At 42.6% G+C, this 13,385-nt stretch overlaps 1 protein-coding gene across 1 annotated transcript in view; it reads right to left on the bottom strand.

Moving 5' to 3' along the window:
* DOK7 (docking protein 7) overlaps positions 1 to 12,250 on the bottom strand; it is a 68,778-nt gene extending 56,528 nt beyond the window's left edge. Inside the window, exons 1-4 of the mRNA XM_075499652.1 lie at positions 12,150 to 12,250; positions 11,955 to 12,000; positions 9,165 to 9,395; positions 4,529 to 4,729 (exon numbers count right to left, since the gene is read on the bottom strand). Coding sequence (XP_075355767.1) covers positions 4,529 to 4,729; positions 9,165 to 9,395; positions 11,955 to 12,000; positions 12,150 to 12,203 — 532 coding nt within the window. The 5' untranslated portion in view covers positions 12,204 to 12,250. The remainder of the gene's footprint in view (positions 1 to 4,528; positions 4,730 to 9,164; positions 9,396 to 11,954; positions 12,001 to 12,149) is intronic.
* Positions 12,251 to 13,385: the final 1,135 nt, after the last annotated feature.

Below are 13,385 nucleotides of genomic sequence, written 5' to 3'. Positions count from 1 at the left end.
CCTGCTTTGAGCAGGGGAGTTGGACAAGGTAACCTCCAGAAGTCCCTCCCAACCTCAAGCATTCTGTGATATTTAGGCATGTGTGACATCCAAACTGGAAGTTTCTTTCTGATCTAATTCTAAAAAAAAATTAGCTTCTTACTGTATTATAGAAACTTAATAATTAGCATTCTATAATGCTGCTGCATAACCAGACCAGCAGTGTCTCATCAACACTTTAATAACACAACTGCTACAGCAAATTCTCTGTACTGAAGCACCACTAATCTTTCAAAATAAATTACAGCATTCATTTGTACTACCAAACAACTTAGCAAAAATTGACAGAAAGTTATTTCAGATTAATATTTTTGTTCATTTACTTGCTAGCTTTCAAAATTTGAGCATTAGTGTGAACTGGTGATATTCTATGTATTAAAGCATAAAATTTTCTTTCAAATCAATTAACAGTAAATGAAAGTTCCTAGTATATTAGTAATGTTATAACATATGTTAGAATTTACTACAATACCCAATTAAGAATAAAAAGACTGAAACTATTATTCCCTAAACACTGTAATGAAAGTGTAATACACAAACTGATGTAGTCTATATTCACCATATGGGCTACTGAACATTTTTTTATATCACATAAAAACAGTTCATATTACTTACTGGTCTGATTTTATTTGGGGAAATATACATCTTTAACAACATAACATGCACAATACATAGAACTGTAGGGTGATATACTAGTAATCTAATTATTCCGTTCCAATCATAAATACAGTTCATAACAGTACATAGTCAATAATATAGATCTATTTCATTACAAAACCAAACAAAGAGAGCAGATAGGATTTATTAAACACAATAATTTAGGACTGAGTACCTTAGCTAGATCCTACTGAAACATACCTTCATTCTTTACACTTATATCTTAAGTGCCTTGTTGCTGAATACTTGGAAGTTAGGTGACCTCAAAAGAGTGCCTGTGAAGATGCTATATTCAGAATTCTGGACCCAGGCAATCCTCTAACAGCAAATACTAAATGGATGAACACAAGACTTATGCAAGCCATACAACTGAGGAGCATATATTGCATGCCTCAAAGCAGGGTTCTACAGGGCCTCCTAGGAAGCTGTGGTGGAGATGCCTTCAAGAAGACAAGAATCCAGCAGGAAGGAGACTGGCTTAGCCATCAAATTTCTTGCTACTTACCTCCTGCAGACCCTCTTCTTTGCTCATCTGCAGAGCCCATAAGGCCACACAGATTACTAGAGTAATTATCCGTGGTCCCTACAGCCTGGGGGAATCTTTCCAGGGAACAAGGTCTTGTACTAAACACTAGAGACACTTCTTTATTCATCCATCATTCCTGACAGCACTGTGTTTAGAAATCCAGCCTCATCCTGTGCACCTCCTTGCAGCAGTGTTACAAACTGAGGTGGTTTGACTATAACAGTAACCACCACAGCAGAAATTTACTGGCTAGTTGCAAGTTGTCTACAACTACCTGAAAGTAGCAAGGTGGGTGTTAGTCTCTTTTCGCTAGTAAAAAGTGATAGGACAAGAGGAAATGGCCTCAAGTTGTGCCAGGGGAGGTTTAGATGGGATATTAGGAAAAATTTCTTCGCCAAAAGGGTTCTCAGGCATTGGAACAGGCTGCCGAGGGAAGTGGTTGAGTCAGCATCCCTGGAACTATTTAAAAGATGTGTAGATGTGTGTAGCTGAGGGACACGGTTTAGTGATCAAGTTGGCAGTGCTAGGTTAACAGTTGGACTTGATGATCTTAAAGTCTTTTCCAACCTAAATGATTCTATGAAGATAATCAGCACAAATAAGCGGGCAGTGTACTCAGTTCTAGTACTGAACCAGGCATTTTCTAAATTCTTTGGTTCAGGCAGCCACTAAAGAAAGATCCTTCCACACAGAATGGGTGATAAATAAGTCAGCACATCTCAATTTGATCTGCAAATATCCCTTACTTCTATGCTTTCGAGAATGAAAACCAGAACTGAAGTCATATCCATTCATCAGTATTATCATAAAAATCACATTTACGAAGGAGTCCTAAATGTCTGTTCTTTATACCCTATCAAAGCATCCCTCTCAAAACTGCAGTATATCTAAGAAATGGACTCTTCAGACAATGTATGTTGCAAATGCTTTGTCAATCAGTGCTGAACAGTGCTTCTGGAAAAAGCATGAAAGAAAAAAACAAGTGGGTTTTTTGTTCTTTTTTTTTTTTTTAAAGGGGAACATATGTCCTGGCATCCATCATTATTTTCTGCTAGTCCACATTTCTGCTTTCCATATTTGGATAGCCCTCAGAATATTATTTTGTCTCCTTCCATATTCTAATGAAAGTCTGTGTAAAACACATGCTTGGAATTCACAGATAGCAGTCAACTATATACTCCAAAAATCAAGCCATCATTTGAAGCCCTTATTAGTAAGAAATTACTGTCTTCTTCCTTTGAGGCACCTGCATCAAGATTCAAAGGAAAAAACAAATCCAACATATCACAGTGCTGCTGCACCTCTTACTCAATAAAAATTATAGAGGCACTGCTTCCCTAGAGAGTCTCAGAGCTACCAATTTCTCAAATAGTTATGTCTTACATTCTCTCATTTGAGGAATTACATTGATAATTTATATAATCTATCTACCTAACCACTACTAATGTCACAAAGATTGCTTAGCATTTCTACTTCAGCTCCCTATATTTTTTAAAATATAAGTTTTCCATAGTTAAATTATTTCAGATTTCATTAGTTCAAAACCTAGTACTCTACACAAGCTTTCCAGAAAGACCAGCAGCTTTTTAAAAGAGAAAAAACACACTGTGGTTCAACTTTGGGAAATTTTCTCCTTGTAAGCATTTTGAAGTGTTTAGTTCAAAATTAAGTTTTTTATTTTCAGTTAATAATTCAAAAAGCAGACCCAAATTATGTCAGCATAGCAGTGCACACATTTATTAGAAGTCCAGCTTGCATTTAAAGTGGTACTTGCATACAGACACAGGAATGAACAAATGCTTTATTCTGCATGGAAAAAAAACCTGTTCAAACCAAAACTGCAGGTGCTGGCAGACCTACACTAAGCTGCAGATTCAAGTTTAGCCTGGGTCAATTGCACTAAGAGAGGGGGAAAAGGTGACTGTGCTGACTCCCCCTTATACTCTATAACCAGTTATCTATCACACAGTCTAAACCACACCACTAGGAAACAAGATACTTGTGTTGCAGTTCCCATACCAGTTTTTAACTGAAACAGAATAACCTTAAAAGAAAACAGATTTGTTTTCTCACAGGTTATACCTATAACCCATTCCTTCAGACGGTGGAAACCCTCCTTTAACTCCAGCCTCTGAATTAGGCAGGGAAAGATTTGAAGCAGAATCTTCTACATTGAAAACAAGTGTCTTAAATCAGGAATTAGGATATAACAGTTGAGTCCATACTTACCATCTTTGTAACTCAGCTCTGTACTTTTCAATAGACAAAATGAAAACCCCTCACCAGAGTAAAACAGTCAAAATAATTTTTTTCCCCTTCCTCCCCAGATTTTGCCAAAAGTCCCAAGGAAGAATATCTTTGGATTTGGATCAACTCTGAAACCTTCTATTTTTTCAGTTTGGTAATTGAAGATATCCATTATTTTCACTTTTCATTATGCAAGTCAAACAACTTCACATCCAAACTGGTGATCTGCGTACCCACTTGAACTCACAGATCATCAATTCAGCATGGCTTCAAACTCTGCTTTTGAAGTTAAACCTTACATTTTCTAATGATTAATATGATATTATACCAGTGCATTAATTATCTTTCCTTTTCAGCTCCTGCATAGGAGCTTTGCATTTTATCTGAAGTAAGAATGTGAGAAGTCCTAAACTGGACACTGGAACAACAGATTCCTCCCCATCTAAAGGGGTATCTTGGCTACTAGGCTACAGAAACTAGCTTCAGCTTGCTTGTTTTCATTTTGACCCCACGAATCTCATGGTTCCATAAAGTGACAAAGCTACTAACAGAGAAGGGAACAGACAGAAGTTCCTAACTTTTTGGAGCTAGAAGTCCTCTACGGGATTTAGGCGTTAGCATTTACACAATGAGAGCCTTGATGCGGCCTGTAACCTCAAAGCTCCGTATCATTTTCCCTCTGCAAACAACAAAATAATTAATCATAATTTATATCATCTAAACATTAACCACTTTGCCTTATCTCTTGCATGAGGCAAGCCATAAAATTTCACTACCTTAATTTTGCTCTGTGTCCAATAGCAACAGTTGACTAAACATCTTCTGGAGAGCCACAGGGCAATTTTCAGTCAGGACTCCACATAGTCACATTTTTACTGAACACCAGGGTTGAAGCCTGCAGAAATCTACACAGTAGAACAGACCCTCTGATATGAAGCTGCCTGTATGACAAAAGCAGCACAGCTGGTTCTGCAAACTCCACTTTGAATGAGACTTGCATTTATATTTCTACAAAAGGTTTCAAACAACTTTTAGAAGACAGGTTCCATTTGTACTTACAGAAGCCGCACCTGGTACCCCCTTCAAAGATGAATCCATTTGGGACAGCTCCATACCGACGCAGATCTGAGAGCTTCCATTGCCCCATGACACTAGGAGGAAGGTCTTTTACAAGGACGAGAATGTCATTGCAGAAATGTAGGGTAGCAGGCCCGCTCTCTAGTTTAGTGCCAGGTGCTACAAAAACTTGAAATCTATGAACTATCAGATAAGGAAGAAAAAAAAATTACTATAGAAAATAGAAGTAAGGTGCCATGACTTATGTTACATAAGTCATTCTGTTCAACTGTGGTATGCGGACCAACCCCTGCCCACACCACAAGGCTCTAGCATAAAGATTCTAAGTAGAGCCCAGACAGCCCCATGTGAATAGCTATAAACTTATTACTCTCTATTATGCCAGTTTAGGATTGGGAAAAAAAAAAAACCACATATCTTGGCTTAATGCTATAACTGATTAAGTTGTAATGCTACATTAATTTATCTTAAGTCTTCCAGGCTACTCCCTATCTCAAAATAGTCAGTTATCCAGCCCACACTTCAGTTACCTCTTCCATCCTTGCATCGCTACATGGGTTTCTTTCTGTCTCCTCCTCTAAACAGCCTGTGCCTCTCCTTTTCTACGTGCATGCACACACACATGCATAACACACAGCCCAAGGAGCCCAAAAGCCAAGACTCAAAGAACTAGGCAAGTTCTAACCAGAGCTCTGTCACTGACTCATTTGCAACCTTTAATAAACTGCTTCACTCCTTCCCTAGCAGTAAAATGGGGAAAATTACATTTTCCCACCTTTGTGAATCTTTTGGGAGTTGGTGATGGTAGATGCCCAGACATTTGAAATGACTGGGAAATTAAGTCATTCATAGATAATAAACACTCTTAGATGTCAGTTAATTCTCATATTTCACAGCCTAAACTTCAAAAGAGTGGGGGGGAAAAAAGGAAACACCTGTCTCGTTCAAGTTTACAAAACTCAGGTTAAAATCCCAAGTTCAGCATCCCTATATTGCAAGGGTCCTTACCTAAAGTAGCAGCTGTTCTAGGCTGGTCTCCCATCTTCTCCTCCAGAGCTGTTGCATTCTGAATAATAAGCTACTGGGAGCACTTCAAGTGCTCAAATCTCACAGTGTTTCAAAGGGAGCAATTTAAGTGAGAAAGCACCCAATTCTCAAACAACTGTTTTGACCTCCACTACTCCTCTAGTTTATTTCATCTTGTGATTAGACAAAAAAAAGAAAAAAAAAAAATCTGTCTTGGCACAGAGAAGCATCAAGACTGTTACATTTCCAGTCAGAGGTTTTCAGTGGAGCATTTATCAAGAAGCACATAGATTTAGCTTTTGGTTATCCAAAGATCATACAAACAGCTACCTGCCTATGAAATCTACAGGGTAACTTCCAGGTAGTCTCACTTCTTACAACCACTCTTCTCTATTTCTTGCCTATGCTTCTTCAAGCATCATGAATTTCAGCTAGGTCTGAGTCTTGCTTCTCATCTAAATACTTGCTATATTCTTAGTTACCATCTTAGCTGTAAGTCAACTCCTCATCTATGACGTGCATTTGGTAAGTTCCCTAAGGCTCCAGCGGAATTAGCCACAAAGTCATTCGAGTGAAATGTGCAAGGAGACAGAGATAGATCTAACTAACCACAGCTCTACTTACAGCTTTGCCAGTAGTACTGCTAGGGAGCAAATCAATAGTCACATGATAGTCCCTTTTGAGCACGCAGTTGTTACACAACCTGCTTAAACATAAACTATGAAAAAGATACCAAAACCATCTTGACAAATAATGTTCAGTAAGGAATCTTTAATATCATTTGGACCCCTCTGCCCAGTACTTTGCTGGCAATTAAACCATGGGAGCAGAAGCATCAGGGTTCGTTCTGCCTCCTAAATGAGGAATGGAGCACACTCTTCACACAATCAGTTGCAAGTTACAACAGCTGCCAAAAACAAAGAGCTGCAGCTCAGATCTAGGCCACTGTTAAAAGAAACAGCGTATCCAAATCTGAACAAAGCCAATGTAGAGTAAAAAACAGATCTGGACATGAAGCTTTTGCCATATGCTGCTTTCCTGGTAAATTGTAAATTTTTTTCCAAATGTGTCCCAAGCCATCTACTTCCCTTCTCTGAAAAAAAAAAAAATTAATAAGATACATAGCTGAATACACTCATGAACAAAAGGTAGAATCATAGAATCGTTTAGGTTAGAAGAGACGTTTAAGATCATCAAGTCCAACCATTAACCTAGCACTGCCAAGTCCACCACTAAACCATGTCCCTAAGCACCACATCTACACATCTTCTAAATAGCTCCAGGGATGGTGACTCCACCACTTCCCTGGGCAGCCTGTTCCAATGCTCGACAACCCTTTCGGTGAAAAATTTTTCCTAATATCCAATCTAAACCTCCCCTAAATGGCGCAACTTGAGGCCATTTCCTCTTGTCCTATCGCTTGTTACTTAGGAGAAGAGACTGACACCCACCTCGCTACAACCTCCTTTCAGGTAGTTGTAGAGAGCGATAAGGTCTCCCCTCAGCCTCCTCTTCTCCAGGCTGAACAACCCCAGTTCCCTCAGCTGCTCCTCATCAGACTTGTGCTCTAGACCCTTCACCAGCTTCGTTGCCCTTCTCTGGAAAGGCTCCAGCACCTCAATGTCTTTCTTGTAGTGAGAGGCCCAAAACTGAACACGGTATTTGAGGCGTGGTCTCACCAGTGCCGAGTACAGGGGAATGATCACTTCCCTAGTCCTGCTGGCCACACTATTTCTGATAAATAGTACCAGAATAGTACCATTTTGTAAGTTCCTCATTTTCTTTAGCTAATCTTTTCCTCTTCACAGCTATTCACTGACCTGTAGTATGCTCACTTCCTCAGAATGAGCTGTGGGCTCAAGCACTCTTCTCACACCAGACTTATACCTCAACTCACTTAATTCCACTGTTTTCTTCAATCCTGGTTCTTTTATTCCAGGAATCACATCCACATCATCTGCTAAAAACAGAGAGAAAACACTGGGAACTACAGTGCAGACACCTCCATTCTCTGGTCCTCATTCAAGAACAGCTTCAATTCCTTTCACTTTTTTTTCTTCCCCTCCCCAGACTCTGAGGTCATCTGTCCTTAGTCTATTTTTATCATCCAGCCACCTTACTTCCAAGGCACACAAAGGCATCCTTACTACGTTTTAAGAAAAAACACCAGTCTGCATCCTCTCTTCATATAAGTTTCCACTTCTATTTCTGTCTAGTCAAACTAGATTCACTTTAATTTGGCTTCTTTCTCCTAACTGAACCTGCACTGAAAGATAAAATCCTGAACAAATTTTCTATACTCTGGTCTGTCCTCCTTCCCCTGAGCTTTTTTTGCAATTAACATTCTACAAATTATTGCCAGTTCAACCAATTATATTTGTCCTCTTACTTCTTCATTTCTTCACCTCCACACACACTCTCTCTCCCACTCCACCTTTACACTCCATGGCTGCATACATCTTCATCCAATAGGCTCTACTCCTACCTCACTCACAGCTTTCCTTTAAAAAAGTCTTTGCTGATTCTGCATTTCCTCCTTTCACAACCATAACCGTCACACCCAGATTGAGATTAAATACTCTCTCCATCCCAGCACTGCACAAGTGCAAGATCATGAAAACCAGACATAGATCCCAAATCTAGTAAAAAAATAGAAATGGAACACAATACAGCTATATCAAAGTGTACCAACTACTCCAGCTACTCATGCCTATGTTGTTCAGAAATCCCCTCTAACCTTTGCCCTTATGCAAGGCTTCTACAGCTTGATAGCTCCAAGTGGTACATCCATACATCTCTCTTCTGATGCTTCTACATTTTATTACTGTAAAATTCCCAGGCCATCTTTCTGTGTATGTACTGCAAAGGAACGAGTCCACAAATGCAACAGATGGCAAAGCATATGTAACAAATGATTAAGATGGCTAATGTGTGTATCTCCCACACACCTACCCTCCTTCCCCAGTTATGACTAAACAAACATGACAGATACTATGAATTACCAATATTATCACTCCTTGTTCACCACGATACATTTTAGAGCTGCTAACCAAGAAAATAAAATAAAAGGACATATAAGAGTGAAGTTAGCTGGAAAGACTGTGTCTGATGACACTCCTTATTGCAAGATGTCTCTTCCTGAAAGGGGACACTAGCAGCAATAAGGATTATCAATGCAACAGTTAGTAAGCAGCTCAGAAAACTGGGATTGAACTAGCCACGTTCTACTCAGGACTCTGCTTCTCTTAATTCAGGCTCTCTCTGAACCCTGTTGTCAAAATCCCCAAGTAAATTGCAAGACCGGAAGTAGGAGTCTGATCACTTTGCTTCAAAGCTACATGCTTTCAGTGCCAAAATAAAAAACTGAGTTAAGAGCTCTCATAGTTAGGCATCAGTACTGGGCAGTACTGTAATCAAACCTATCATAAGGGACACCTGCTTTAAGATGTAAGGGGAAGACCACTCTCTTCACTCTCAAATCAGTGACAGTCTTTTCCTTAAGTGTACTTTGTTACATGCATTTTAGCTATGCTTTTCTTTGCCCCCCCTCCCCCCCCCCCCCAAAAAAAAGGTGTGAGAAGACAAAGGTTACCTTCCCCCAAACTGTAGCGGATTCGTACATCCCACGCATACATTGTTTCCTTGTTCTCAAATCCCAGCATCACAACTTGAGAGAGACAGATGATTGCAAGCGTGTGATTCAAGCCCTCATAGGAGAGCCCGGGATCCAAGCCACAGATGTCTTCTAAGGTCATGCTGCTCCTCTCCTTATGCCCTTTCGCTCGTTCAGATTTATCCTTGTACACCAGCATGAGCAAACAGTCTAAAAGAAGCAAAACTGTCAGAGATGATGAGGCAGAACATAGAATATAACACATTTCTCAGTACTCTGCTGCAATACAAAGGTGTTTTAGACAACTGCAGGGTCAGTCTGACCAAGTCAATGTAAGAACTCAGTTTCCTTTTCCCACCCCCCCCCCCCAGGTACTTTGCAGTCCTTGTTTTCAGGGAGCAAACATTGCAGGCATGTTTCAAGGGTAATCTGCAGGCTCAGAAACAAGGAGGCAAGTAAAAAGTCTTTCCTATTTTACTTTTCAAAAATCCAGGGGTTTTTCAGATACTCTCCCAAGTCTGGAAAGGACCAACTCATTAATTCTGAACGTTAGGAGTTACACTATGATAGCTGTTCACATTACAAACACTAAGGACTGAGAGGCTATTGTCATCTCTATTTCCATTAGAACATACTGAACCACAAATGAAATTCTTACAGTAGTTCACAGATTACTCAACTACTAAATGGCGAGCAGACTGCACTGCCAGATTGTTAGTGTCAGCTCAGGTTTCCTAGCTAAATGTTACACAGTAGCCACTGCTAAATAATCATTATGTGCCACACCTTTTTTTTTTTTTTTAAATATTTGCTTGTGTCACCATTTGTTTTTAACCCCTTCCTAGAGGTGTTTATTACACAGTAACTATGCACCGGAAGAAAGTAATTCAAGTGCCATGGTCTCATGGGAAAAGCACATTTCACAAGCAAACCCAAAAGACAAGAAAAAGAGGAGAGACCTCTCCCACCTTTTGCGTTTATAGTAAGAGCACTCCTCTTCCCCCAGGTTCCCTTCCTATCACACAGCACTCAGTTGTAAATGAAACTAATGGTCAATATCAAAGTTGCAACATCCACAGCTTAAGCTGACCTACATACCACAAAGGAGAAAGCCCGCTATGCACCATTTTATGAATGTTGGGGTGTGGTGCTCTGAGCCCTGGCGAGGTGCCTTGTGGCTCTCAGATGGGCAAAGGACTGGCAAATCTCCAAAGAGGTGAAAAATGACTGAAAGACTGAACCGTCTGCTAACTAAAGTGGAGCTTTGCATGGACTCCCAATTGTTTTCATGCACCTGTTAGCAAAAACAGCTGCAACTATGCTATTTAAGCATTCTGCATGATACAGTTGTGTGTCTGAAGAAAGAACAGCTATGGTTTACAGACCAAGAAAAGCAAATCACTGGGGGCTTTTTCTGGTAAACCTGGCTAATTTAGCTAGAATAAAAATACTAGTTTTGATGAATAAGCTACATTATCGGTCACTAAGTTTCCAAATCAAGCTCCCTCATTTTCCCCTTCAGATTTGGCTTACTCATGTTAGAAATCCAGGCCATATTCACATGTCTAGATACTAGCTCTAGGATCAACAAATGCCATTCGCACAGAGACGTTTAACAGATTCAGCCAAGATACAGGCATTTAAGACACTAACACACAACTGCAACAACTCAAGTAACAGAGTTAGGTCTGAAGAGCTTCAATTGCTAAGAAACCTTCAGTCTACCACCAACAACCTAGAAAACATGCCATAATCCATTCTGCAGCAATGCAGGTTCACATTTTCTAAGCGTAGGCAACATTTAGCCCTGGAAAGATATACCTTTGGGCCCAAGTGTTTTTCCCTGTTAGGAAGCAATGGGGAAACCTGAAACCTACTTTTCCTTCTCCAGCAGTGAAACATCAACTCTGAACAACGTTTTCAATTTCCCCTTCAGAAGCATGGAAGTGATTTTTTTAATTCAAAATGTCATTTTATTTTTAAATTGAAGTGATATTTTATGTCAAAACACTGATCAAGAATAACTACCGAGCTTACAATGCCAGCTTTTTTTACAGCCACCAATTGCCCTGAAGAAAGAATAATTTTAAAAAAAAAAAAAGCATTTTTAAACAGGAACCAAAACCAAATAGCTGCGCCTTGAAAAGTCACCTTTCCCGATGGCTTTAGGCAGTGCTTGATATTCAGCTACTTAAAACCCTCGCTCCGACACCGGACACGGCGCACGGGCACCGGGGGCAGCCCGACGGACAAACGCTACAGCCGGGCGCCGGCCGAGGATCTCAGCGTCACCGCCCAGGCTGCCGCAGCCCCTGGGCCTACAACCGCCCCGCCAGCCGCCCGCGGCCTCCGCCGGGGAAAAAGCCGTCCCGAGCCGTCAAGGGCCGCCAGCCCGAGGCCGTGAGGAGACGCGAAGCCCGGCAGCTCCTCTCCGCGCTCTCCCCTCGCCCCCGCGTTCTTTACACCTCGGGGGGGACTCCGGGAATAGCCGCCTCCTCCTTTTGGCCACCTGGTCCGTTGCCAGATAATTTATTCCCCCCTCCCCTGAATAAAAATAAAAATAAAAAAAAAAAAACAACAAAGAGGAAGGAGCAGCGACGGCTAGAGAAGAGCCCCACCGAGGGTGATCTCCAGCGGCAGCTGGCCTCGAAGGGAGCCCTGCAAACCCCCTGCCCCCGGGCCCCCAAACCCTGTCCCCGCAGCGCCGGGCGGAGGAGGGAGGGACGCCCGGCGCCTGCCTCCCCCTCACAGAACGGGCCCCCCTCTTACCTGCCACCGGGGAGGGCTTGCGCAACACCAGCCACCTACTCTTCCACTGCAACGAGAGGCAAAAGGAGAGAGTTAGCCAGGGCCGGAGGAGGGAAGAGCGGGCTCTCTCCCCTCCTGGGGAGGGGGGCGTCGGTCGGAGACCCCTGGCCCCGGCCCGCCGCGGGGCCGGGCCGAAGGGGCGCCGGGAGCGGGGACCTTTTTTCCATCTCTCAACTTGACGTGACCCTCCACCACCACGGAATCCGTCATCTTCAGTCATGATTCCGGACAGCTGCGCCCGGCTCGCTGCTCCCTCCCCGCGCTCTGGCCGAGGGGTCACTTTCAAAATAGCTTTATTAGGGCCCCGCACAGGCACAGGCAGCGACGCGGGCGAGCGGCCAGCGCGGCCCGGCCCTCCCCGGCGCCCCCCGCCCCACCGGGCAGGGGGACAGGCAGGGGCCGGGGCGGCTCCGGCTGAGGGGAAAGGGGGTCCCGGGAAGCTTTCCGCTGGTTCTTTATTCATGTGTTTTATTGTGGCGTTGCGGTTTTTTTAATTATTTTTTTCTCCAGGGTGTCGGTAGCGGGAGGCGCGAGCCGGGGCACCCGGGGGGCGGCAGCCCCGCGCGGGCCGCCTCAGCGGATCTCCTCCGGGCGCGACCCCGGGAGGCGCCGAGCTCCGGCCCCCCCGATCCCGCTCCGGGCTTTGCAACTGACCGCCGAGGCAGCCTGCGGCCGGGGGCGGCGGGAAAGCCCGGACCGGAGTGCCTTCGCCCTCCGTCTCCGCGGAGCGGGGCCTGGCGCCGGCGGGCCGGAACGCCCCCTTCCTCCCTCCCCCGAACCAGCGGCTTCCTTATAACGCCCAAATTTCTCCTTCAAAACCTGTAATTACTGCTTCCCTTGGCTCCCAGGAGACGTACAGCCAACTACCCCAGATAAAAATACCCCTTTTTTTTTTTTCTTCTTTGCAATGCAACTGTCACCAGATAACCCCACTTACAGCAAACCCAGAGCAGCTACAATTAATAGAATAAGATGTGTTAATGATGTCCTCAGATGTATTTCAATGAGCAATGGACTAATTAGAGTCCATTATTCTAAAAATACTCCTACTGCATCTTATTTGATGGTAATTAGTTCTTCAGCTTTTTTTAAACAGCACCACAGCACATTTTTCTTTCAATAGCATAATAGAAGGGTTTTTTAGATGTTTGCATTTATTTCTTCCCTTTGAATTGGTCAGTTTGCATGGAATAACGTATAATTTAATAAAACCATCTTTAAGTGTGTTTCATAATGATTTAGGGACGTGTTTGTTCAACGGGCTTTGCATTCTAATCCAATTTCAAAATAAATGTTAGGAAAAATATCAGATACAAGTTCACGAATAAGTTTAAGTTGGATTTGCGTTTTAACCAAAGGGATGAGCGCTTAAAGGGAGGAGAAAAATATGGA

This window comes from Mycteria americana, chromosome 4, assembly GCF_035582795.1.
Source record: "Mycteria americana isolate JAX WOST 10 ecotype Jacksonville Zoo and Gardens chromosome 4, USCA_MyAme_1.0, whole genome shotgun sequence".
Taxonomy (NCBI): domain Eukaryota; kingdom Metazoa; phylum Chordata; class Aves; order Ciconiiformes; family Ciconiidae; genus Mycteria; species Mycteria americana.
This window is presented reverse-complemented; position numbering and strand designations above follow the sequence as displayed.